Below are 24,954 nucleotides of genomic sequence, written 5' to 3'. Positions count from 1 at the left end.
TATTTGCATCATACTGTTACTGAAAAAACAAAACAAAGTACTGTTTCAAAAAACCTTAATACTTCCATTGTACTTTATTGTAGACAATTTAATACTAAATCTTATGTACACTGACAAAAGAGTCTGGACTCCAGCATAAGAAAGAGTAGATTGGCACACACATTGCCTCTCCTACACAAAAAAAAAAAAAAAAAAGATAGATAGGCCGAGTGAGAGTTCAGGCATTTCAGTTCAGTCAATTTCATGGTATTCACAGGCTCCCACAGGAAAATATAGCTATTTTGGTGTATCATTGTGGTGACAGTGGTCTGAACTGCTGTACCATTCTCTGGGCCTTTGTGCACAATCTACTTGGAATGGAATCTAAATGGAATTTCCTCCTAAGAACATGCTTCATTTCTGAACTTAACACAATAGGTTATAGTTACATTATATTTGGGGTTAATTTAGGGCGATATGCTATTTAAGCAGACATGCTAACATTAAAAAAGCTTGGGGACAAGATACCAGTGGCACAAGGGAGTAACTATGCTTCCCAAAGTCTCAAAAGTAGATGGAAGTCAGAGGGCTAGAAACAACTATATTTAAGAAGTTAGCTCAACAGTAGCTGCAGTTGACGGCGGAGACACGGGCACTCCTTCTGCGGGTCTTGATTCTTTCTCTTCCTCCTCTTCCTCCTTCCCATTTTCATCATGATCATCAGTGTCATCATCATCTTCTTTATCCACTTCCTCTTTAGCCAGAGTTGCAGATGGACCGTTCTTGAGATCTCCTGCCTCATCTGTAACGAACACCTCTCCATCGGCACTTCCTGGGGAGGAGGGGCTGTGGTGATCATCTCCGTTTGCTTTTTCACTTGGGGAGTGTAACTCAGCTAGAGGCAGCTCACCATCAGGCCCCCCAATGTTGGGAAGATCCACTGGGGTGAGATTTCTGGCAGAGCTCCCGGGCTGCTGGGAGGAGTCGGGCTCTCCATCTCGCACCTTCTTGACATTGAAGGTCATTGGCGAGACACGGAAAGACGAGCTCTTGGAAGAGGGGCTCTTCGGGTGGTTGGGGACGAAGCTTTTCTTGATCTTCTCACGTTGTTCTGCAGGCACGATCTTGTTGATCTGCTTCTCAATGCTGCTTCGCGAGAAGGCCTTTTTCAGACTATCCACCTTCTTAAGACTGGAGCGCTTGAACTTGTCAGCACGAGAACGCTCTAGACGTTCGCTTCCCATGCCTGGGAAGGTCTCTTCATGCAGATCCACCAGGGAATCATTGCCGCCCTCTGGCAGGGGGCTCATTGCTCCTTTATCCTCATCGTCATCAGAGGAGAGGCTGACGGTATGCAAACCTTCTTCTTGAGAGCGGTTTAAATCAGGGAGTGGAGTTGGTGAAGATGGAGAGATTTCATCCAGAGAGGTGGAGGCCAGGCCATCTTTAGTGAGCAGAGTGGATGGGATTTCGTTGTCCTCCTGAAATTGGAGAAAAAGAAAATGTATTTAACAAAGACTGAAAGGTTCAGAGTGTTAATGCCTGCCCTTTAAGGTTACAGTAGATATTCTGTTATAGTAAATCCTACTATAACCTGCATTTGGACTATAACTCTTCTCCAAAGACACTACAATTTATCAGTTGATGTATTCCCTGGGAATCAAAACCACAGCCTTGGCATTGCTAGCACCATAGTGTACGGTAAAGATTTGTTGCAGTTCCACACACAATATTCTTGCATCAATAAGGAAAACAAAGAGACGAGTCAGTTTGCTCTGTTGTTTTTTTAAGTTATATTGTGCAATCTGCTGAAAAACCTGTTTGTGGCACAGCTATACAGAAGACATGTAGAGGCATTGTCTTGGAGTTATTCCAAAGCAATAAAAATGGCACAAGGTTTAGGTTTTTTTCTTCCCACCAAATTTCTCTTAAAAAGCTTTGATTTAAAACTCTCAGGTATAAAAAAAAAATGCAAACTACAATCTTGTTTTACTTAGCCATCTAATTCCTTTCTCAAGTCAAGATTTTGGGTATCCTGCATATCTCAATATATGTTGAATGCAATCATTTGTATCACTTCTTTGCCTATTTGCTACTTATTCATTCTGTGATTATGCATGTAAACAACATATAAATATGTTACCTCATGCATAATTAAATATTTGCTCAATCATTCAATCATTGCAATAAAAAAGCCACACCCTTTCACACCAAAAATTCAAAAACCCTCCCTCTCTTACACACAGAGAAGAATATTATTTTAGCTCCCACACACACCTATGCCAAATTCCTTTTTCACAATTTACATTCATAAAAAAAAAAAAAAAAGTCAAGATTTTTGGGTAAACTATAGCTTAATATATGTTGAATGCAATCATTTTTATCTCTAATATTTGTTGCATATTTTGTAATTATGCATGTATTATGAGATACAAAGAGTTAAATATTCAATCACTGAAATAATATGAATAAAAATCACAAAATATGCCAAAATATCTCTCTGACCCAGACAGTGCAGAATCTTCTCTTATCTCCCGCTCTCCCCTCACACTCGCAGACACGGCTGCTGAGGTTTACAGGGGTTATGCTTCACGCTTAAGGAGTAAATTGAGGATCTGACCCTCAGGGAAGGGCGGATTAACAACACAAATGGAGCTATTGCACACTCACCTGCTCCCTCCTGAGCACTAGGCACACTCCCAATAATTTAGAGCATGCACTTTCCAAGCTCTAAACATCTAAATGACAGATTTGTTATTGTATGCCAGTATTTCAGAATGAAACTGCATATGCAACTACATGTTTAAACAGATCAGATGACAATGTCCCTATCTAGGAAATGAACATTTTACAAGTCAAGCAATTTTCTATCCTCTAAAGCACTCATTTACTGTATGCTCTTTTCAAGCTAGGGTGAGCAGTTTCAGAGGCTATAGAAAGCATAAGATCCCCCCCTCCCTTCAGAACACTCTCCAAAGCCACGCCTCCTCTAACACACACACAGCCTGAGCAGAGTCTGCAAAGTGTCACGAGACGGCGATAAATTACCTCACGTCTCAAAGCACATAACATTACAATAATGAACGTAACTAACAACATATAGAGCTCTGAATGTGATTTCACCAAGTACAACATGTTCCTGCAATCAGCCAATCAAATCTGAGGGACATGTTTACAGGGCTTAAAACCAGGGTTAGGTGCTTCTACATCAGTGTTATTCATCCGTCATTTCCCTCTGATTTTAGGCATAATTATGGGTTAGGATTAGGGGTTAACACTTAATTTTCTGACAGGAACAAGTTGACCCCAGAACGGGTCAAAAATCACGGTGACCGACTTACACCACCTGACTGCTGAGATTCATTTTGTCATTGATAGTGTTGCCAAAGAAAATCTGAGGATGTGAGCTTTGAAATTATTTAGGTCCTGAGACTTCCACAGAAGATTATACAGTATATTCTACATACACTGTATATACATCTTTTAATATTTATACCACTTCTATTATTAATTGCTATGAAGAGTTTTTCAACCAGTATATCAAAATGTTTATGAAAAACATTACTTTCATTAATTCAAAAGAACTGCAAAATCACACGTTCCTTTAACTTGTAATAAAGAAGCAACATAATAGACATTGGGAGCTCCCGGTTGAACATGCACTGTATTATAATGCAGGATAAAATGGATAACATCATAATGTAAAGACATCCTGATCCTCATGCCTTGTCTGTGTGCACAAAACTCTGTGCCATCATCAAGAAGTTGGTTTACAAATTCCAGCGAAGGAATGCAACTCACACTTTTTTACCTGCAATAAATAATCCCAATGTCTTTCTTGATTAATATAAGAAGAGCCTTTTGCAAAAGTGTGGCTAATGTTTTTTTTTTCTTCTTCTTATGTCTAAAAAGGGATGGGACTTTTGCTCATCTTTTTTAACATTTCACTTTTGAATACCCAGTATCACCTGAGGGCGGAGATCCAGTAAAAACCAGTGTTGACTCTGGGCAAACCAGTTTCTTCACGAGCACATGTAACACCCCTCAGGTTCAAGAGCGACATGGAAACCAGAGCTGGGAGTTGGCTGTGTTCGGTTAGTTCTGTAAAAGTATCAGCTTTTAAATTGCGATTACCTGGTAATGTCTACATTTGTATTCTATTTCATAATTAATAATAGAGTGAAACTTAGGCAACACCTTCATATTATATTTTCAGCCAACCATACAAGAACGGTAATTTACCAAGAAACTACACAGATGAGATTTACGGATTTAGATATTAGATATAAAAAAACCCAGTTGAATTCTGTAAAATTATTCCCTGTTGAAATATGTTGATTCAGCTCAAATCTAATTAGTTTATACCTTGAGGGTCTTGTCAAATGAAAAGTGCACACATGAAATATATCTCTATAAGCCTGGGAAATTTCACACAGTAGTAGGTCGACCCCAATTTGATGGCTTTATTAAAAGAGTCTGAACAGTGCTGTACCCGTGTCATATAAAGTCTAGTAAAACTAACATCAATAAAATGATGCATATTTGACTAAATCCGTTGGGAATGACTTCATGCAACAATATACCTTTCTCTACATTCACATTTTGATTTTAAGCTGAAAACCAAAGCAGGGACTCTCTGTTTGGTTGGTTTCACCCTTCATTTATAAACCTTTCTTAACATTTGTTTCTCAGGCCTTGTAACAGAGTAATAAATCAAGACATTTGCCATTCAGATTTTGACCTTTATCTAAATACACAATGGCTTGTGAGGCTCAGAGGAAGAGAAAGAGGAGGAGACTGAAGACAACTTTTGAAAACATTGTGTCACATGCTGATACCCCTGGTTCAGTGTGTGTAATGGGAGCTTGGATAATTAATGCACCCCGCTGGAGGCCTCTGGACTTTTTGGAGTGGAAACATCGAAAGGGATGAGAGAGACTGGTGTGTGTGTGTGTGTGTCTCGATCAGGCTCTTACGTCCTGAACAGACAACACAAGGGCAGCGGAAAGCATAGGAAAGAAACACAGGAAAGACAAATACAGTATAAGAACAATAGAGGATGATACTATTTTTTTTTAAAGCACAAAGGAAGGATGTGTCACTGTTAGATGTTGGTATATCGCATTTGTTTTTAAGTGCAAGTGGCTCTCAAAGACTGTCACTACAGAGTACATAATACTTAATACAAAAATACAAAAACTTCTAGCAGATGTTAAGCCGATTATAGCAGTGTTATTTTAGAATTATTACTATTATAGTATTTATTAATATTTTGAATTAGCTTTTATTTTTGTTTTCGGTTTTTATTTTTAAATTTAGATGAACTTTAAGTAATTTAATTTAGTTTTCATTTATTTTTTAGATTTTATTCATTTACAGTTTAGTTTTAGTGCTTAAACCTAAATGTATTTTTAGTAAGCTACCAAAGCAATATTTATTATTTTACTTTAGTTTAGTTAGGTTTTTCATAGTACTTATTTCATCTTTACTTTAGTTAACAAAAAAAGGTGTTGTAAAAGTATTATTAGTTAATGATATTAGGCCTAAATTATAGTCCTCATAATAAAAATTTAAAATTTAAAACAAAAAAACATAATAAATCAACAAAGGCACAGTACATTCTCATTCTGGGAAAATGATTATTATTCATGCAAATCTGACACATAAAAAGTCTACACCATCTGCACAAGTTTTGATTGTTGGTAAATGAATATGAATATCATGACTGAATATCATGTCTGAAACCGTTTTCTCTAATTTAACCCTATTCAAATGCATTATAAAACATGTTTATAAGTATCTCTACACATACATAAAACACATGACTTACAGACCATATGATGCCCGTTGTGCGCGCACGCACGCACACACACAAACCAGACAAAAATGTGCTCGCTCATCCGTTACCCGTTTATGATGTGTGGAAGAAGTTCATGGATTCTTTGGCCTCGCTCCAGATGGAGAGAATAAGTATAAAGCAACAGCCAACTGGCTTGAACACACAGTTCAGTGAGATGCTGGGTAAAGCAATATGCTATCAAAGCCTCCGATCTGCGGCATTGTGGTAAAAACTATGGAAAAGTGATACTTAAAGAGCCATCTGTGGACTTTTGACCATCTTTTACGTGAATTAGCAGAGGTTTACTGCCCTGCAGAAATGAATTGTATTTGTTTCATATAAAATCAAATTCTGAATTATTATGTCCTAAGAACTAAGCTACCTGGGGTCTGATTGCATCTTATTCTCTCTCTCAGGTTCAGATTAAGAAAGCTTCATTGTCTGTCTGGCCGCTTGAATTAATCACATGATTAGTCATGCTCCCTGAAGTATCATTTTTCTAATTAGACTGTATTCATTTGAACGAGTCTAATAACACCTGCAGAATGAGAGTGTATCGTTGTATTGTGGATCATTTCATCTTCACAGGGCTTGACTTTTCAGATCTCACCCCACCTCACCCTTGATGCATTTCTTATTTAAACAGTAAGTTTGGGTGGGGCATAACAAAGAGCTTGTCCATAAAAAAAAGCCAGTATGCTTTAATTATTTTAAGCAGTGAACCATTGCTACTTTCTTGGTTACAGGTGGTGTTTACACTCAGCGGGTGGGGCATTCTTAATCCTCAGAACATTTGATTGGACAAAAATCTGTGTTGTTCAGGATGAGTCATACCGCACTCAACTGTGATCCCTTGCAAACATTACTGAGCTGGGTGCAGGAGGAATCGTGGCTAGGAGGCAGAAAAGTGCATGAGCACACTTCAGCTCCACTGCACCAAAGTGAAAAGGTGAATCATTGGTTGTTCGTTTATCCTTGCATATTTTAATAGAATAAAAATAAAGCAATGAAGTAAGGTACAGTCAGTCGGTCATCATCACAAAATAAACCCTGACTGGCTGTTTGTAGGCCGGACATTATATGTGGAGTGATACGTACGAGAAACGTGAAACTAGCAAATAATAGGTGGTTGCTGGGGCAACAGTCAAATATACAGTTTGGCTGTCATTATTCAAACATATTTGACTGCAGAATGCTGCGATTGACCAATCAGAATCAAGTATTTCTGAACGTTGTAATAAACAAGCAGTTATATGTGTGTGCTTATGTTAGTTCAGAGATAAAGGGAGAAGTCAAGTTGTCAAACCAGAAATCCAGCACGGGGTCGAAACATGCCCGAGTCTCACTCTCTCTCTGTCTCTCTCTGTCTCTCTCTCTCTCTCTCTCTCTCTCTCTCTCTCTCTGTCTGTCTGTCTCTCTCTCTCTCTCTCTCTCTCTCTCTCTCTCTCTCTCTCTCTCTCTCTCTCTCTCTCTCTCTCTCTCATCAGTATGTTTTCCATTGTTCTCGTCCAGTTCAATCTATTTGTTCTGCTCCTCTGCCGTTTCCTCCCTCATCACAATCTCTTCCCTGGCGTTGAACTGTCATGTTTTTCTTTCTTTCTTTCTTTCTTTCTTTCTTTCTTTCTTTCTTTCTTTCTTTCTTTCTTTCTTTCTTTCTTTCTTTCTTTCTTTCTTTCTTTCTTTCTTTCTTTCTTTCTTTCTTTCTTTCTTTCTTTCTTTCTTTCTTTCTTATAAAATGTTCTTGCAACCTGAATCAGTATTCTCTCAGAGTAAAATAGCCAGAACAAATCTCTGAAATGCACTGATCGCAATAAGCTAACACATTTTCTCTCAGTGTCAGAATATAATCATGGATGAGATCAAATCAACACAATCAAATTCAGATTAATGCTCTTTGTTGTTGAACAAAAATAACTGTGTGCATCCGCTGCACGAAATGGATACAAATCTTAAAGGAAATCATGCTTTTGATTGATGAAAGAATGTGTTTTGTTGTATAACCAAGTGTTATTGTGCAGAATTATCAGACTGAATGTGTTTTGATCATCAGAATCTGCTCTGTCGCTATGAAAAGCTCTTTCTCGTTATGGGAGGGCCTGTAAACACTGCTATCGGGTTGTTTCCCTTCTTCCACACTGAAAGACTGTCACTTTCCCACAATTCACATTTGCACACTCATATTTGTTTTACCTTTCATTGAAGATCCTGATCTTGTGGATTAAACATCTATGTTATGTGAAATTAAACAAATGCCGATGGATTGCCTTGGTCAATCATACGTGGCATTGCTTGGATCTCGAGCAGACTTACATCATCCTAGGCGTTCTATGGCACCTCTGGGCCAAAATAAACCCTGACAATGTTCAACAGGATTTCAGAGGGTGAACTAATGAGGGGAATCGGAGCGACTACAAAGGTGTAAAAAAATGACAGTTTTCAGATGGTTTTGTGAACGCCCACTGCAGAAACATCTCAGCCAAATCTTTCCTTCCTTCAAAAACATAAAAGCAATAAAACATGTTTTAAAACTATCCATAAAATCCTCATGTTTGCCATCAGTCATGCAGCTTGCCAAACTTTGCACGCCTTGGTAAAGACATTTAAGGTGCATGTTATCCCTTATAAGTATAGAAAGAGTTTTTCTTTTAGACGTCATGGAAAACACATTCATAACTGATATTTATATCTTATATTAACAAAAAAAAAGCAAAAGTTCTCAGCAGTTGTCTAGATTATTGCCGTGAACACATTTTATGATCCGTTCACAAGAACTGGCAACCACAAACACAAAAAGGCCGTAGTTGCTTCACTGAAGAGCCTCAGCACGTAGAACCACATTTTTCAAGAATCAACACTCACGTATTCCTGAGAACACAGAAAGAGCAGTGATGCATTAAACATAAACAAACAGAGCTAGTAATTACTGCAGATCATTAGTGCTTGTTAATGGAAACGAGGCAGTTGACCGGACTTTCTCTCCCACACACATGCATTTTCAGTGCCAAACTTCAGCGCCAAAGTGTGTTTACTGCAGTTCTTTCTTTCTTTCTTTCGGAGGGCCCTTGTGTGTTCAAACCACACCTTCCATCTCCAAATGCCTTTACACAGCGCACAGAACATTTATAATTACCACACAGGCTGGGTGAGCATCGTCAAGATGCCAAAAAATTCAACAAAACAAGCAAATGCGCAACCAAAGAGCAACAGTCCACTTCCAAAGCAAACTTCTGAGGCCGTATGGTTCTCCCACGTGTTTGTATTCTGTGTTTACTTTCAATAGAGTGTAAAAGGGGTGGTCGCTTCACAGAACAATACACCATTGTTTAATGGCCTATACGGACATGCACATCATTTTTCCATTAGAAAAACACGAGAAACATGTCTTGTTTCAAAAGAGTCAGTGAATGAAAGATCATTATCACGTCATATTTGTCTTGACACATGTGCAACAAATGTGAAACATCACCTGCTATAATGCTAAACATGTCAATGTCCCAAAAAAGAAGGGAAAGTACATGCCTGTGCTGTCCTGTCACTCTTTGAGGCATTTTACCACATGGTAAAGTGTGTTTTGACCAAAAGTACTCTAGAACTAAAGTAAAAGAAATAAAAGAAATAAAAAAGGTAATTGTGAGATAAAGTTTAAGATAAGAAAGTCTCATTTATCTTTATCAAAAATGCAGTAAAAACAGTAAAATATCGTGAAATATTATTACAATTTAAGGTTGTTTTCTATATTAATACATTTTAAAATGTTAATTTATTCCTGGGATGGCAAAGCAGAATTTTCAGCATAATTCACAGTCTTCAGTGTCACATGACGTGATCCTTCAGAAATCACAATAATATGCTGATTTATTGTTATGATATGATTATGATAATTTTTTTCAGGATTCTTTTATGAATAGAAAGTTCAAAAGAACAGCATTTATTTAAAAATAGACATATTTTGTAACATTAGAACTGCCTTTACTGTTATCTTTGATTAATTTAATGTGTCCTTGCTAAATAGAAGTATTAATACTTCACAACAAACAAACACAACAGAAGTGTTAGTCCAGTGAATGTGTGCGTGTGTCTTGTCTTGCAAAGCTCTTCTTTTCATCTTCCAACACATTCCCAAAGTAGATATTACAATCTCCTGCAGCAAACTTTCTGCAAGCCTGCACTCATGCCAAAGTGTTTTAACAGGCTGAATACAGGATGATTATCACTTTAGAAAATCACCTGCTGCCAGCGATCGCAAAGGGAACGGTTAAGACTTGGGATCAACCATTAGTCACACTGTTCAGCCTCATGGGCTTCCTCTCTGACAGCTGGATTATTCAAGAGTCATCACCCATATAATCAACTCTCTCCACACTGATAGATTGCTCTTATCAAAAGAGCTTATTAAAAGAAATATCCTGAAAAGTTCCTATAAAATTAATCATTTTGAATTAGCATGCTAAGTCTAAAAATCTGTTCACCTCAGTGTTTTGTCCAAAAAATGAAACCATTTGACATTTTATGCTTCATAAATGATCAGGTGTTGACACGATGGATCAGGATATTAGTCTCAAAGGAGCTAGATAAAAGTATGTGCTTTCATACCTATTGAGGTTCAAACACTCGCTTTGACATTTAGCTCATTCTGCTATTGAATAACATTAGCCTCAGGAAAACTGATTCCCAGAACTAATTTTGAAAAGCAGACCTCGAACACCCCTAAGAAATGCCTCTACCTGCTTCTACAAGTTAAAGATCAGTGTCCCAGCATGTAAAGCTGCATGTGGCTCGCTCCAGGGCAATCAGATAAGAATACTATTCTAAAAGCATGAGCCCCACGCAGTTGCTTAAATCCACACGACGCACCCTTTACATTAACCAACCGGCATAAAGTATAATAGCACTTCCTGAGTGTGTAAAATTGCATTACCTGAACATACAAAACACCTCACCAAAAGATTAGAGCAAAGTAGCAAACTAAAGCACAGGTCACAAAGCTGGTTTAGCCAGACGACTTTACAATCTCAGTTTGTTTTACATTTATTTGTAAGGCGAGGCTTTTTACACATGCACCCATTGTAAACAAAGTGACCTTTGAGCTTTAAGGTAATGGATGATGAAGAATGTGAGAGTTTTGCAGGAAGCTCAAGATCAGCTACAACACCCATTCACATGCATACTGTAACAGTACACGTTTTTAAAATGCTCACACACAAACTTTTCATCCCAGCTGCAGTCACAGGAAGACTTCCCAAGCACTTCAGTTTCATTCATGATACATTACTGCACAGGTGTCCTGTTCCTGTTACACACAACTAAATCCAGGAAAAAACACTGAAATCTAACTTTCTTTACAATTAATGTGTAATTATTGTGTGCACCCAATTGCAAACTCTCTAAAAGATTGAACATTTATGCAGAGTTTAACACACAAAAAAAGCACAATTCTTGTAAAGGAAGAGTTAGAAAGTATGTGTTGAGGTATAACTTTATAGCTTTAAAATGTATTAGCTAAATGAAAACAAGTTTTCCTGAGGTGTACACAAACCTCATTCAGACTATATTCTCTCTCTCTCTCTCTCGCTCTATATATATATAGATATATTTGTATATAAAGTATATATTTAGGCTCAAGCCTAAAAATGCCCACTTATTTAGATTATTCTTGTCTTTAAAGGTTCCTCAAGTGTATAAAAACCTCGTTCAGACACATTTTAAAGTTAAAGTTTCCTCAAGAGTAGGAAGATCTCATTTTGCTCACCTGAAAGATGACCACCTTAAAGTGGTTCCTCTTCAGTAGATGGGCGTGGTTGGCCTCCAGACGCTTCACCTGGCCGCTCTGTTTATCCAGGCGCTCCCTCACCTCCTTCACGTTGTTACCAGTCTTGCGCGAGCGCTCCAGCAGCTTGGCCACGCTGTTGGCCGTGGACGCGTGGGTCTTGGTAAGCCGGGTCACGTCCCCCTGCACCACCCTGACAGCCCCCTCCAGCTCGGCCTGCTTCTTCTCCATCCTCCGCTGGTTATCCTGCACCGCCTCGATCATCACCACCAGCTTGTCGAGCAGAGCCATCACCGTGATGGCGCTGACCTGGCTGCTAGGGGCCGTGGGGATGGTGGGGGATTTGGGGCCCAGACGGGAAAGGGTGTTGACAGGGGAGGAGGGCATCGGGCTGGGGCTGAAGCTCGGAACGAGGAGATCTTGAGCATCCTGAGCATCCGGAGCTGGTGGCGTCGGGGTGCTTTCCTCCCTGGGTAAGGTGGCTGTGCTTCGCTCAGCGTGAGAGGAGTCTTCACCCATCCTGGAGTCAAAGCTGGTAGTTTTGAATGGTGTGGTTAGATTGACTCTCACAGACACTCTCCTGCCTTCTGCGCCTCTCTAAAAACAACATTCCCAACACTCCACTTAAAAACTTCTCACACACCCAGGGGAGGGGCCTGCCTGGTTGCTGTGGTAGTTAGCCCAGCCCATCAGAGTAATGCGAGTAAAGAGTGTCAGTGTGAAAGTGTCCCATTGCATGTGTGTATTTTCCCTCAGTGCAATTTCAGTATTGTTTGGTCAGCTTGAATTTGCAGTCAGTAATGTTTTGCATAGTGTAGTGAGGCTTTTTTGGACAACAGCCACGGGAGTGTTTGTGTGAAGGAATGTGGGCGTATCTGTTTCTGTACATGCACCTGAATGTCTCTTCATTTCTTCATGAATCTCTGCTGGTGTCTCAGACTGGGGAAATGTCACATGGGGAAATATGGAAATCAGTGTTTGGACAGTGAGCTCAGTTAATCTGTGTGGCCATGGCACCGGGTAACCCATAACCCATAACACGGGTTATTAAAGTTAACTAAAACTTGAACCAAAAATATACTTTAAACTTTAAAAACCTTAAACTTATTTTATTTCAGTTAGTTGCAAAGGGAACATTTCTCATTTTCATTTATTTTAACTTGATGTACAAAAAACCTCAAACTGAAATAAAACTTTTATTTGATGCTATAAACTTGGACTTGGACTGATAAATAAATAATATTATGTTCTACAAATAAATGAATCGCTGAATCATAGGGTTGCAGAAAATCAGACATGAGTGTAAGTAACTTTTCATTTTTGGGTCAACTATCACTTTAGAAATGTAGAAGGAGAGCAAAAATTTATTTAAAATAAGCAAATTATTATATTATTTAAAGAACAAGCAACATATTTTGCAATACCTTAAATGCTAATTGTGCAGGATGAAAGTCCAATAAACAAAAGAACATCGAGCAGACAGCTCAGTAATCATAATGATAAACTAGTAATAAATGAGTGCATTAGGATAATTTACCACATGTGCATCATATATGAGCTATTTGAGTCCAGGTCAGACTTTGAAAATGAACAAAGTATTGAATCTTGCTCAACAGTATGAATGAACAAAGTGAAGGAACGACACTAAATCATTCATAGATCCATAAAGTAAACATTGTGAAATAAATGCCTCACCTGGAAATCTGGTCATATCAAAAATAAACACGCCACATTATTCTGTTTCGACCAGAGGTCATTTTCTGGATAATGACAATCTATAGGGACAAAGCAACATGCATAACTTAGATATTTGTAAGATAGTTATTAAAGGACACTAACATAAACATAATCTCCAACATCTATTCATTTCCTGAGAAAAAAGGCAATAGCCTCCCTCTGAGGCTGCCTGCATGCACACACATACGCAAAGAAAAACAGTGCTAATGTTTCCTCTGTTGTAGTTTGGTGGGGTATGTGTATTCTCCCGTCATGTGCTCAGATTATAGAAACAAAGCAAAAACCACCCTAAGTGACCCCACATCCACACACGGACATCAATATACGCAGAAATAGGTTGTGCCAAAACACATTGCATTATACTTAAAGGGATAGTACACTCAAAAATAATTTACTTATCTTCATATTAATCTAAACCTTTAAGACTTGCTTTATTCTGCGCATAGGCGTAACTAGCGGATGGGCAAGATTGTACATGTCCTCACCACTTTTTGCCAAAGTCGATTTTATTACCATCCCACCACAGGAAGGTTTAAAATGCGAAGAAAAAGCATTTTCAATCTGTCGTTCTTTTAAAACACGTACATTACAACTAGAAATTTTACCTTCCCAGGACACCGAGACGGTCATGATGTGACCATGTTTTATTTGGAAGTTTGATGTTCCCAGAATGTTGCTGGTGTCAAGCACGTTGCCTGGTAACGTTCCAAGACGGTCACGATCTGGAGTTCTTTTAAGAGTTGGAGGATGTTATTTGGCAATTAGGGGACCATTATAGGACCATTACTATAGCCTATTAGGGGACCATTATAATAAGTTCCCTCTAGATCTCTACTAGGGTTGTCAAAAGTGTAATCGGTACCAAGTCAGTACTGAACCAGACACTGATTACCACTGATACCAGCATTTCTGTAGTATGGTAGTAGGCCTGCCGAATACTGGGTATTTTCGGTAGCCATAGGCAGCTGCTTTCATTCGCTTCCGTGTTTATAATAGTTAGTAGCACTGTAGCCGATATATATTGCGATATAGTGTCTGTGAATATTAAACCACAAAAAGACTATTTAAATATGAATCCCGCATGTTCTGCTTGTCTTTGTGTGAATGAATGGCACAGAGGCGCGGTTTCATTTACACACACACACACACACACTGAAGCACGCGTGGCGCTGTTTTCAGCCTCTGCCGCCTCACTATGAACTTTACACTCTAGGTGTCAGTGGAGAAAGTTGGGTTGACGGCAGGACCCAACGTCAGACTGACGGCAGGACCCAACGTCAGAATGACGGCAGGACCCAACGTCAGAATGACGGCAGGACCCAACGTCAGACTGACAGCAGGACCCAACGTCAGACTGATGTCAACATCCGACGTCGGATAGACGTTAGATTTTGGTTGGGAATGAAAGTTGGGTTGACGTCAGAACTCAACGTCAGATTGATGTCAACATCCGACGTCGGATTAATCCGCAACTGACCATGAGGTAATGTTCTGTTAACGTCCCAAATGTCCTCTTTGTAACATTCTTATGTGACCATAAAATAACTGATATGGAATGTTCCCCAGTCATATAAGGAACCTTGAACTGCAGCACTTTCATAACAAAAGAGGACATTTTAGGACCGTCCCTAATGTTCTGTAAAGGTTCAGGATTTTCGTCACCTTAAGAGAACTTTTAGGGAACGTTGCGTAAGGTCGCGGGAATGTCCCCTCCTGGGTGGTGTGCTATCTTTGTGGGGACTCTCCATAGACGTAATGGCTTTTATAGGTTACTGTACAAACTGTACATTCTCTCCCCTTACAATAACCCTACCCACCTATCACAGAAAACTTTATGCAGTTTTGCATAAAAAACAAACAAAGCAAAAAAACAGGATTTATAAGCTTGTTTCCTCATGGTGACCTCAATTTAGGTCCCCACAATGTACCCATGAGTCAAGTGTGCATTCAGGCTGAAGTCCCCATTGGGATTGAAAAACAAGCGCGCATGCGCATGCGCACACACACACACACACACACACACACACACACACACGTTCCACAGAAGAAAGAAAGACAAACCGTTTTGGAATGACATGAGGGTGAGGAAATGATGACTGAATTCTCATTTTGGGAGAAGTATCTCATTAAAAAGCTTTTCAATAAAGAGATTCCATAATCACCCATTATAGTGCAGTGAGGCCTGACCTCTGCAGGTAAAAGGTACTTACTGCAAAAAGAAAACAACAATAATAAAATAAAACTAAAATAAAATAAACAAATAGCCTAGCCTAAATTCACTAACCTGGAACTATTTCACATATCAACGTAATTCACTATCACTTTAACACTGGAAGCTGGACCACATGCTTCAGTAGCCTAATTGAATTTACTTTAATGAATGCACGTTGCACTGAGTGGGATAATAGCTAGGCTACTGTAAAACATCTCAATAATGTGTAGTGTTTCCTGTCCGCTACGTAAAAACATCCTGTTGTTGATTATTTTTAATGAGAGTCTGTAGATCGTCTTTCTCTTTAGTTTAATTCTATTCGTGACTGTTGTTGAGATGTCACTCATAGGCTAGCGTTGTATCATGATTGATTTGCGTTATCAGCGTCAAGTATGCAGAAACATGTCACTGCAGAGCACACTATAGTGTGGCCCCGATCACATCTGACGCGTTTTTTTGCAGTGAGAGGCGCCTTTTTCCCCCAATTGTTTTCCTATGGCAGTGAGCGTTCTGCGCGCTGTTTATACGCCCGCTGCGCCTCGCGTGTTTAAAGTTAAAATAAAAAAATCAACTCCGAGCGGAAAAAGTGCCCGACGTCATCGCGTTTTTTCCCCACTGTCCAATCGAATGAATGGAGAGGCGGGCCTTCCGTTGTAGTGATGAAAGCTTGCTTTGCACTGTATGGAGGATAAACTGCGATGATGGAGGATAAACCATTAGGCTACTGTCTATGGGATAAACTTGTGATGCTCTCGCGAGTTACCAAGAGCTAACGACTTCACGGACTGTAACTACCACAATGTGAACAGAAAGTAAATGAAGTAAGCTTATTTGACGTTAACTTGACTGACAGGACAGCTGTTTCGGTGGTTGCCTAGCAACATAAAAAACGCAGCGCATTGCTCGTTCTGACTGTCTATGGTTCTGGGTCAGTGCTGTGCGCGGCGCCTCTCGTTTTTGAACCTGAAAAACGCGTCAGGTGTGATCGAGGGCGGGGCCTATGCTTGTGTTGCATTTAATCGCTTTGTTTAAATCTTGGTAACAGGTTTCACAATATTACTGTTAATGTAAACTCCGGCTCTGGTGAGAGATTGTGCACAGTAATGAGAAAGGAAAAGACTTCAGCCTTCATTAGCCAAATGATAGCTGACAGATTTATTTCTCTCGTCTGGGACCTTTTGACCAGTGATGAAAAAAGCAGAAGATGGTAAAGACATTTGAGAGATAATTTGCCAATTTTTCTCAGATCTTGAAGGCCCTAGAAGAAAAGTGTTTTTCAAAGCCTTCTCATCCACCCACATGAAATGCTTCTCTATGCTATGAAGGTCTTGGAATGGATCAGATATTGCTTTCTTCATGTGGCTTGGAAATTGATTCAGTGTTGCTAAACATGCAAAGTATGTCTACTAGTACCTGTATCTTGCACTTTACTGTTTGACAGGAACATTGCATGCAGATTCAGTTTTTACGGCACCACAGTGTCACCAGGGCTTCAGATTCTTCCTGCATAGTTGATGAGTCTGAGGATAAAGATTCTGCTTAGTGGAAGCAGAATACAAACACATATTTGTGCACATAGACGAATGCTCATTTTCATTAAGGATCTCTCTCTCTTACCCCTGTGGCACACAGACTGTCTGACAGGACAGGAAGTCCCCGGACAAGGAATGTCTGGAATTTCTTAGTCCTCAAGGGTCTTCCTGTTCTCCACATGACCTTTAGAGGTCAGTAATATTCATATTTTGAATAGCTCAGCTAATTCAACACCTTGTTTCAAAATCTAAGACTGACAGTATATCATCTAGACTATTGCTAGTAAGTCAGAAGCCACATTATAACTCTACATTTGTCTTTCTTCTCCTTTTTTTGTGTGGAAATTAAGAGGTTAATTTTGAAACGTACCGCTATTATTTTCAATGCTTTTGAAAGAAGTCTCTTATGTTCATCCAAGCTGATTTTATTTGATCAAAATACAATAAAAACAGTAATATTGTTACAATTTTAAAAACTGTTCTCTATTGTAATATTTTAAACATTTGTGCTGCTTAATATTTTTTTTGTGGAAACTGTGATACATTTTTTTCCAGGATTATTTGACGAACAGAATATTAAAAAGAAAAGCATTTATTTGAAACAGAATTTTTGTAACACTATAAATGTCTTTACTGTCACATTTGACCAATTTGATACATCCTTGCTGAATAAAATGATTAAAAATCGCTGATCCCAAACTTTTGAACAGTAGTGTACATGATTACATTTCATTCAAAACAGCAAAATAATTGTTGAGATTCATTTTGCTGGGCCTGACGAAGCCTCGCAATGTTTATCGGTAGAAAATCATTTTTCCAGTCCCACTAGAATCACCTGAAATGACCTTCAAAAGTCATATCATCCACAAAAGAATAAACACACAGTGCTTTGTGATATAAATTATTTATTTACATTACAGAAAAAGGACCCCATCAAGACAAACAAATTAACTATTGGAAATATTACCCATACTTAACCAAATAACAGGACTTGTCCTATCATGTTGTCCTAAAATTCTCTGTTTGTTTCCTGTGCCACAGGTGCAAGGCATCGTGTGTAGAACCCATCGTCCTCCGTCCCTCCATCCCATCATCCAGCAGGATGCAGTGTCTCTGTGGGGACGGAGATTGAGTTGTTTTATTTTCTGTCCAAACTACGTTTCCCATGATTCTCTGCTCACGAGCGGTCACGGCGCTCAAATGAGGCGGGTGGAGGCGCGCAGGGTGTTTTCAGAGTTGTAGTGCATTGTGTTCTGCTTCTGCCGGTTGATTCTGTTGGTTCGTGGGCACTTCCTGTGGAGGAAGCAAAAGGACGTCCTTATCGTACATATAACTTGCTTCCACCAGGCAGCACTATGTCATTTCTAATCGAAACAATGGCTGGAAAAAAACCCTTGTATTTTAGAGCTTTTGCTATAAAAATAATTGTAATGTTTATTGAGAGTTTGGACGTTTTTAAAAGAATGTTTCACGCATGATTCTGCAACAGTATTCATCAGACAGTCTCACAAAGGCTGCATTTTTTTAATCAAAAGATCAGTAAAAACAGTAATATTGAGACATATTAATACAATTTAAAAGAAATGTTTTATATTTTAACATTTTAAAACGTAATTTATTCCTGTGATGGAAAAGCTGAATTTTCAACATCATTACTCCAGTCTTCTGTGTAACATGATCCTTCAGAAATCACTCTAATATGATGATTTGGTCCTCGAAAAGTTGAAACCAACTGTGCTGTTTAATATTTTTGTTGTGTATGTAGACTGAAGATCTGCGGTTTAATAATCCATCCATCACTTCTTTTCATGATCCATGAACTTACTGATAACACTCCCTCTTCTGATGCGTATATCAGTAGATTGGTGAGTTATTTAGTGCTACTAGAAGTGCTTTAGATTTCACTACCACACACACATCCTTCAACAATGACCTTTCACAGAGTGTAAAAAGACTCCTGCTGACAGGACCTCACACTCTATGAAGAGCTACGAGTGTGTGTGTGTGATCTACACATGAGGTAGCTTTCCTTCGCAGTAGCACAACGTGCTGTGGTGTGTGTTTATACTCACCGGGTGATACACAGCACCACTACACATATGATGGCCACCTGCAGAGCCCCAATGACAGACGCGATGAGGACGTAGCGGAGCTTTCCAGAGCCAGGGACCACGTACAGCACATTATACTCCTTAGTTTCACACTGCGGACCGCTGAATCCTGAGTGACAGCTGAAGAAAGAAACAGCATTATGTACTTGTTAGATTAGATGTGTGTTTTAGCTCTCTGTGGACTTGTTTTAAAGAGTCTACACGGTCTCTACAATATCTCTAATCAAGCACACAAACACATTTTCATTACTTGAGTTCAAATCAAACAAACAAAAAAGTAAACTTTTTTTTTTAGCTAGCTGCCAAGGTAAATTCTCATTTTTCGTTTAGTTGAAATACCTAAATCTAAAACTAAATAAAAATGAAAAAAAAAACTATTTTTTAAACGAGGTAGATCTTTCGTGGTTTGAACACTAGGGGGAGACAACGTTCTGTGATATAGAGTTACATACACAATCATAAACGCATGTATTCACAAGGTATTTTTATAAATGGGATATGCTTGAGTGATCAGACACATGATGAGTGTTTGTGTGTGTGAGTGTGTGTGTGTGTGTGTGTGTACCTGCAGGACGGTGTTGAGAGCATGTTGGGATATTCACAGTCTCCGTGAACACAATAGTTCTTATAGTGCTCAGGGCAGGGGATGTACAACCCTCTCGCCACCTCTGAAACCTCAGGCTTCTCCTCTATAATTCAGACACAGACACACACAAGTGGGTCAGAACAGCTGGAATCCAAGGGCATCTTCAAAACCACAGGACACACATGTTAAAATCAACTTTTGATTATTAAACACACATTCACCTGTGTAGTCTGTCCTGGCATATTGTCCATCCCCTGCTTTGGTGCCTGTAATCATGTCGCCTACAGGATAGAAATGAATTCAGATGTTACAATGAACAGATCTGCCTCTTCCAGTCTGCTGGTTATATAATAAAACATGTTTTTTGTTTTCATTTGTACATTGTCATTTTGCAGATGATATTTGGAAAATTGCTATATTCCAGAGACTAATGATATGAACATGAATGGACTTGATTATGTAACAGTGATTTATAATGTTCATCTTTCCATGTGTTCTCTCTTGTTGTCTTATATAAATGCAAATTAAATGGAAGAAGACATCATGTAACAATATAAGAAATGAATATTATATAAAGCAATCATAAATGATTTCAAAATGGTCGTCTTACCCTGACAGTGACCCAGGAACTTGACCTCGATTCGTTCCTGCCGCTGACACGACGCCTCTTTTACCTGACAGGGGTTGTCATAAGAGCGGCCGTCTGACGCACACACCGGGTTAAAACTGATGTGGGAGCAGTCGATGTTACAGACGCACCTGTGTAGGGAGAAACAACACAGTAAATGCCAATTACGGTCTAATCAAAGACGGTGAAAAGATCATTAAATAAGTGTCACACCTTGTTTGATCAAGCTGTCAGCTAAGAATAACACTTCAGACATGCAAACTGGGGACTTAAAGTAATTGATGGAGGGAATTCAATGTTTCACATCTGATACTGAAGCAAAATCTTTATTGGCCTTTTTGGAAATAATGAATCGTTTTTGGCCTTTTGCCAATTTTATGAATATTAATTGGGAGAGAGAGGACAGGAATTGATGGGGAGGAGGAAACGTCAGATTGTAATGTCGGCCGGCCAAACGAGGAGCGCACAACAACACAGCTCTGGGTATCATTGCAGATTTCCTGATTCAATTTTAATTCTCAAGCTCAATTCCGATTCATTCGGCTATATATCAGTTATAATGTCCATTTTTCTTACACGTGAAAGTGATTCTCTCTCTCTTCTAACTTAAAAGAAAGATATTATTTTGTGGTACATTGTCTTTATAATGCATCACAATCAATACAGATTTTAAGAATCAATATATAGTTTAACTGAAGATTGATATTTAACCCCTTTAAAAAACAATCATCAAACTTTTCTTATGGCGTGCAGAAAATGCATTTATAAAAGTAAAATAAAATAAACAAAGTACTGATCAGGTTTATTGTGCCCCCGAATGTTGAGTGTAGGCTAACTGCCGATACACACCAATACACCGGTGCACACTTCAAGTTCTTAAAATCAATCCAATGTATACAGGGCCGTGCCGAGAGTTTCTCAGGGGCTCAAATGTAATAAAGGGGCATCTCTCACTACAGAGTGTTTCCAATAGAACTACTACAGTAATCATAGGCCTACACGCACACACACACACACACACACACACACACACACACACACACACACACACACACACACACACACACACACACACACACACACACACACACACACACACACACACACACACACACACACACACACACACACACACACACACACACACACACGCACACACTAAAGACATTGGTAGATGTAAATCTTACAAAGTTTTTTTTTAGAATTTTCAGCATCATTACTCTTCAGTGTCACATGATCCTTCAGAAATCATAATAATATGTTAATTTGGTGCCAAGAGCCAAGAAACATTTCTTATAATTATATAATTAAAACAAAAAACAAAAATCTATAAAAGAAAAATATAAAGAACATCTACACAGCAAAGTCTGTTCCACAAACGACACCTGCCAGAAAGAGACCGTTTTAAGTATTTTGTGTATTCTAGTATTGCTGGTAGTTTCAATCAATCACACGAACACTTGTTCATATGCCTACAAGAAAATTGCTTTTGTAAGAGCCAGTTCTGCAAAGAGTGAACATTACGACTTTAATGTACACCTCTCCATCATGTATGAGTGTGTTAAGCTCAGCATTTTCACAGGCATCCTGCGAGACTACAGCGCTGCAACATACACAGATTGCAATGTTAAAAAAAATACAGGCCTCTTTACAAAAGGTCTGCATCAGCGGGAACGGTAACCTCGCATAAACATTAACTGACATTCATAATTACCCATTTGGCTTGAGGCTGAATGAATTACCATTAGAAACAGATTAACACCAACATCAACAGCGTTTTTATGACGTGTCTACTCTATAAATGTTGATAAGGGTGTCAAGATTGCAAATGTAATGAGTAAAGTCTTTTTTCATCTACTCGGATCAGCGTGAAGCTAGAAGGGAGAGCTCGGGAATGAATGTGGATGGGATTGAACTGGATGCAGCAGTGGTTTTCAACCTATAGCACATTCTTGAGACTATCATCCCAGGGGCTTAATAACTAGCACAGAGGACTGGCTTAGCAACCAAAGCACTGCGAACACATCAGCGGAGAATAATACAACGCTCCGTTTCAAACGAGAAATGATGAGTTTCAATGCTTTGATGTGCCTTCGCTCGTTTTAATGGCTGCTCTTATTCACATACCTTCATTAGTGATGGTAATGAGCGCTTACGTGCATGTGCGTATGCACGGATGAAAGGCTATGCGCTTCTGACAAGGAGACAAAGACGCATTGAATAACGGACAAAGTTTCTTACATTTGCGACAGGCATGCAACACACACAGCCTTTGTATTCGTGTGTGAACTAGTCATTCATTTCTGCCTGAGAGAACAAAAAAATCTGTCATCTTGTCTTTACTGTGTATGTTACGTGAGTTTATTTGGTATTTCCCAGAGGAGTTGATATAAAAAGTTCTGTCATGAAACTGTAGATGGCACATGCTGATAGGTCCTTGACCCAATCTGCTTGCAGTCACATCATTCTCTGCTGGGCACAGCTGATTGGTTCCTGCTGTATCAGTAGCCAATGAGCTCGCTGCTCAACATTTAAATACCCGTCTATCATTTGCTGCAGCAGTTTGCAGCGCGCTTTCAGAAACCCTCCACCTTCCCCAGCTCCACCTGTATAGATCTGCTGCAGGGAGATTCATGTATGCTTGTACAGCATCAGCAGCACAGCAGATCTATTCCTCCAAGACCAAACACATTAACATTGTCACACTCATTACAAGGCCAAACTCTCCAATAGTTGTCATGACAGCTATGAATTTGTGGTCTGTATCTTCAGCATTCAGGTGTTTCTGCTGTAGTTTCTCTCTAAAGTGTGTATGCGTCATCTGTGTGCCTCTGCAGGAACATGTTGAGCAGAAATGACAATTAAACTGCCGTCCCCAGTCACTTCTCACTGCAGCAAACAGACGACAGTATAATTATAAATCTGTCATTATTTGTATGTGCGTGTGTGCTTTTCTTTCTTCAACTTTCCTTTTTAATATTTCCACCCTGCCAGTGAGCTTTAGTGGAGTAAGGAGCCGTTTTGTATTCTGGCACTACTGGAATAATGTGAACTGACTACAAATGTGCAGATAAAAATATCTGTTTTAAATAGATACGTTGACTGAATTGAACTATGGTATGAAGTCCACTCAAGGGCAGCTTTGATTGTTTGCCATTGCTAATCGAGATCTGTAATGCATTGTAATTTAGATAAATGCCTGGGAACCCTGAATGTGAGATAAAACAAACAGGCGCAATGATATTGAGATGTATTTATTATGAAGCACTGGTAATGGTCACACAAGCACGCACGCACACACACACACGCATGCAAGCAGGCACACACTTGCCATCTGTAGTGGTCATAAAGGCTAATGTGTCTTGAGAGCATGAATATTTAATGTCGCCTCTCCCATTCTCTGGACACAGACACTGCAAATGCACTGCATCAACAACACACACACACACACACACACACACACACACACACACGCACACACGCACACACGCACACACGCACACACGCACACACACACACACACACACACACACACACACACACACACACACACACACACACACACACACACACACACACACACACACACACACACACACACACACACACACGCACACACACGCGCACACACACGCGCACACACACGCGCACACACACACACACGCACACACACCAAAGATTTCCAATAGCAAATCAAGTAATAATGGCTTTGCAAGTGAGTCCAACTGAAGGGATGAGATTTCCTTAAAAATGTAGGTTGTTTGGATGGTAGCCTCTGTATGTGTGTGAGCGCGGTTTATCTTGTTGAGTGAGGGGATATGTCTTATTGATTTGTAAGAGCCATGTGGTTTCTCTGTTATCTAAACTTTTCCAGCATGGCCTGTGGGCTTCCTGTCTGTCTGTCCAGCTGCCCTTTACTCACACTTTAGTTTAGTCTCTCTCTCTCTCTCTGGCTGGATTATGATGACGGAGTCTGTACTTGTTGAGAATCAATCTTAGTTTTCAGGGTAATTTGTAGTTTAGTTTCTTTAACCCAATGTTTCAAATGTTCGATTTAGATTAGTAGTGTAGATATTATCTATCTATCTATCTATCTATCTATCTATCTATCTATCTATCTATCTATCTATCTATCTATCTATCTATCTATCTATCTATCTATCTATCTATCTATCTATCTAACTATACTGGAATTTTATCTGTCTAACACAGACAGACACAGACACACAGACACAACAGGCAAACAAAGTGCGTGTCACTACACACACAATCAGTGCACAAACACACACTGACATGTTATTAATGCAGCTTATAGCACTGATTTTATTTATAATCTCTCATCTCATTTTTTTCAGTAATCCTTTCAAATGACGCATGAAGATGGAAAAATGGAGCGAGACTTAAAAAAAGAAGGCCTTCTGATAGAGGTAGAGTGTTTTTTGGTGGAGGAACAGCGAGGTGAGTGAGTCATCTGCAGTCAAGTGTATCAGAGCGAGGGGCCTGTCATGGGACCATCCCTACAACTCAGGCATAAATGCCTCAAATTGTGCTGATATCTCTGAG

The 24,954-nt window shown here is 39.3% G+C and overlaps 2 protein-coding genes across 5 annotated transcripts in view; both read right to left on the bottom strand.

The window, feature by feature from the left end:
• Positions 1–50: 50 nt before the first annotated feature.
• On the bottom strand, positions 51–12,797 carry cavin2a (caveolae associated protein 2a). Its single transcript, XM_079617558.1, has 2 exons — positions 11,568–12,797; positions 51–1,460 (listed from the first exon to the last, which is right to left on the bottom strand). The coding sequence occupies exons 1-2, from the start codon at positions 12,102–12,104 to the stop codon at positions 585–587; spliced, it is 1,413 nt and encodes a 470-aa protein (XP_079473684.1). The 5' UTR covers positions 12,105–12,797; the 3' UTR covers positions 51–584.
• Positions 12,798–17,954: 5,157 nt separating this feature from the next.
• The window catches only part of tmeff2a (transmembrane protein with EGF-like and two follistatin-like domains 2a), a 56,673-nt gene continuing 49,673 nt past the window's right edge, over positions 17,955–24,954 (bottom strand). For all 4 annotated transcript variants that reach the window (XM_079617950.1, XM_079617951.1, XM_079617952.1 and 1 more), the window contains exons 6-10: positions 20,374–20,522; positions 19,985–20,044; positions 19,743–19,866; positions 19,139–19,297; positions 17,955–18,359 (exon numbers count right to left, since the gene is read on the bottom strand). In XM_079617950.1, the coding sequence (XP_079474076.1) occupies positions 18,263–18,359; positions 19,139–19,297; positions 19,743–19,866; positions 19,985–20,044; positions 20,374–20,522 (589 nt within the window). In that variant the 3' untranslated portion in view covers positions 17,955–18,262. The remainder of the gene's footprint in view (positions 18,360–19,138; positions 19,298–19,742; positions 19,867–19,984; positions 20,045–20,373; positions 20,523–24,954) is intronic.

Source organism: Phoxinus phoxinus (assembly GCF_949152265.1).
Source record: "Phoxinus phoxinus genome assembly, chromosome: 7".
Lineage (NCBI taxonomy): Eukaryota > Metazoa > Chordata > Actinopteri > Cypriniformes > Leuciscidae > Phoxinus > Phoxinus phoxinus.
The sequence above is the reverse complement of the archived record's forward strand: the minus strand, read 5'-3'. Positions and strand labels throughout refer to the sequence as shown.

Coding starts and splice junctions, on each gene's coding strand:
- cavin2a (XM_079617558.1), bottom strand. CDS start 12,104: ATGGGTGAAGACTCCTCTCACGCTGAGCGAAGCACAGCCACCTTACCC. Junction 1,461..11,567: donor TTAAGGTGGTCATCTTTCAG/GTGAGCAAAATG, acceptor CTCCAATTTCAG/GAGGACAACGAAATCCCATC.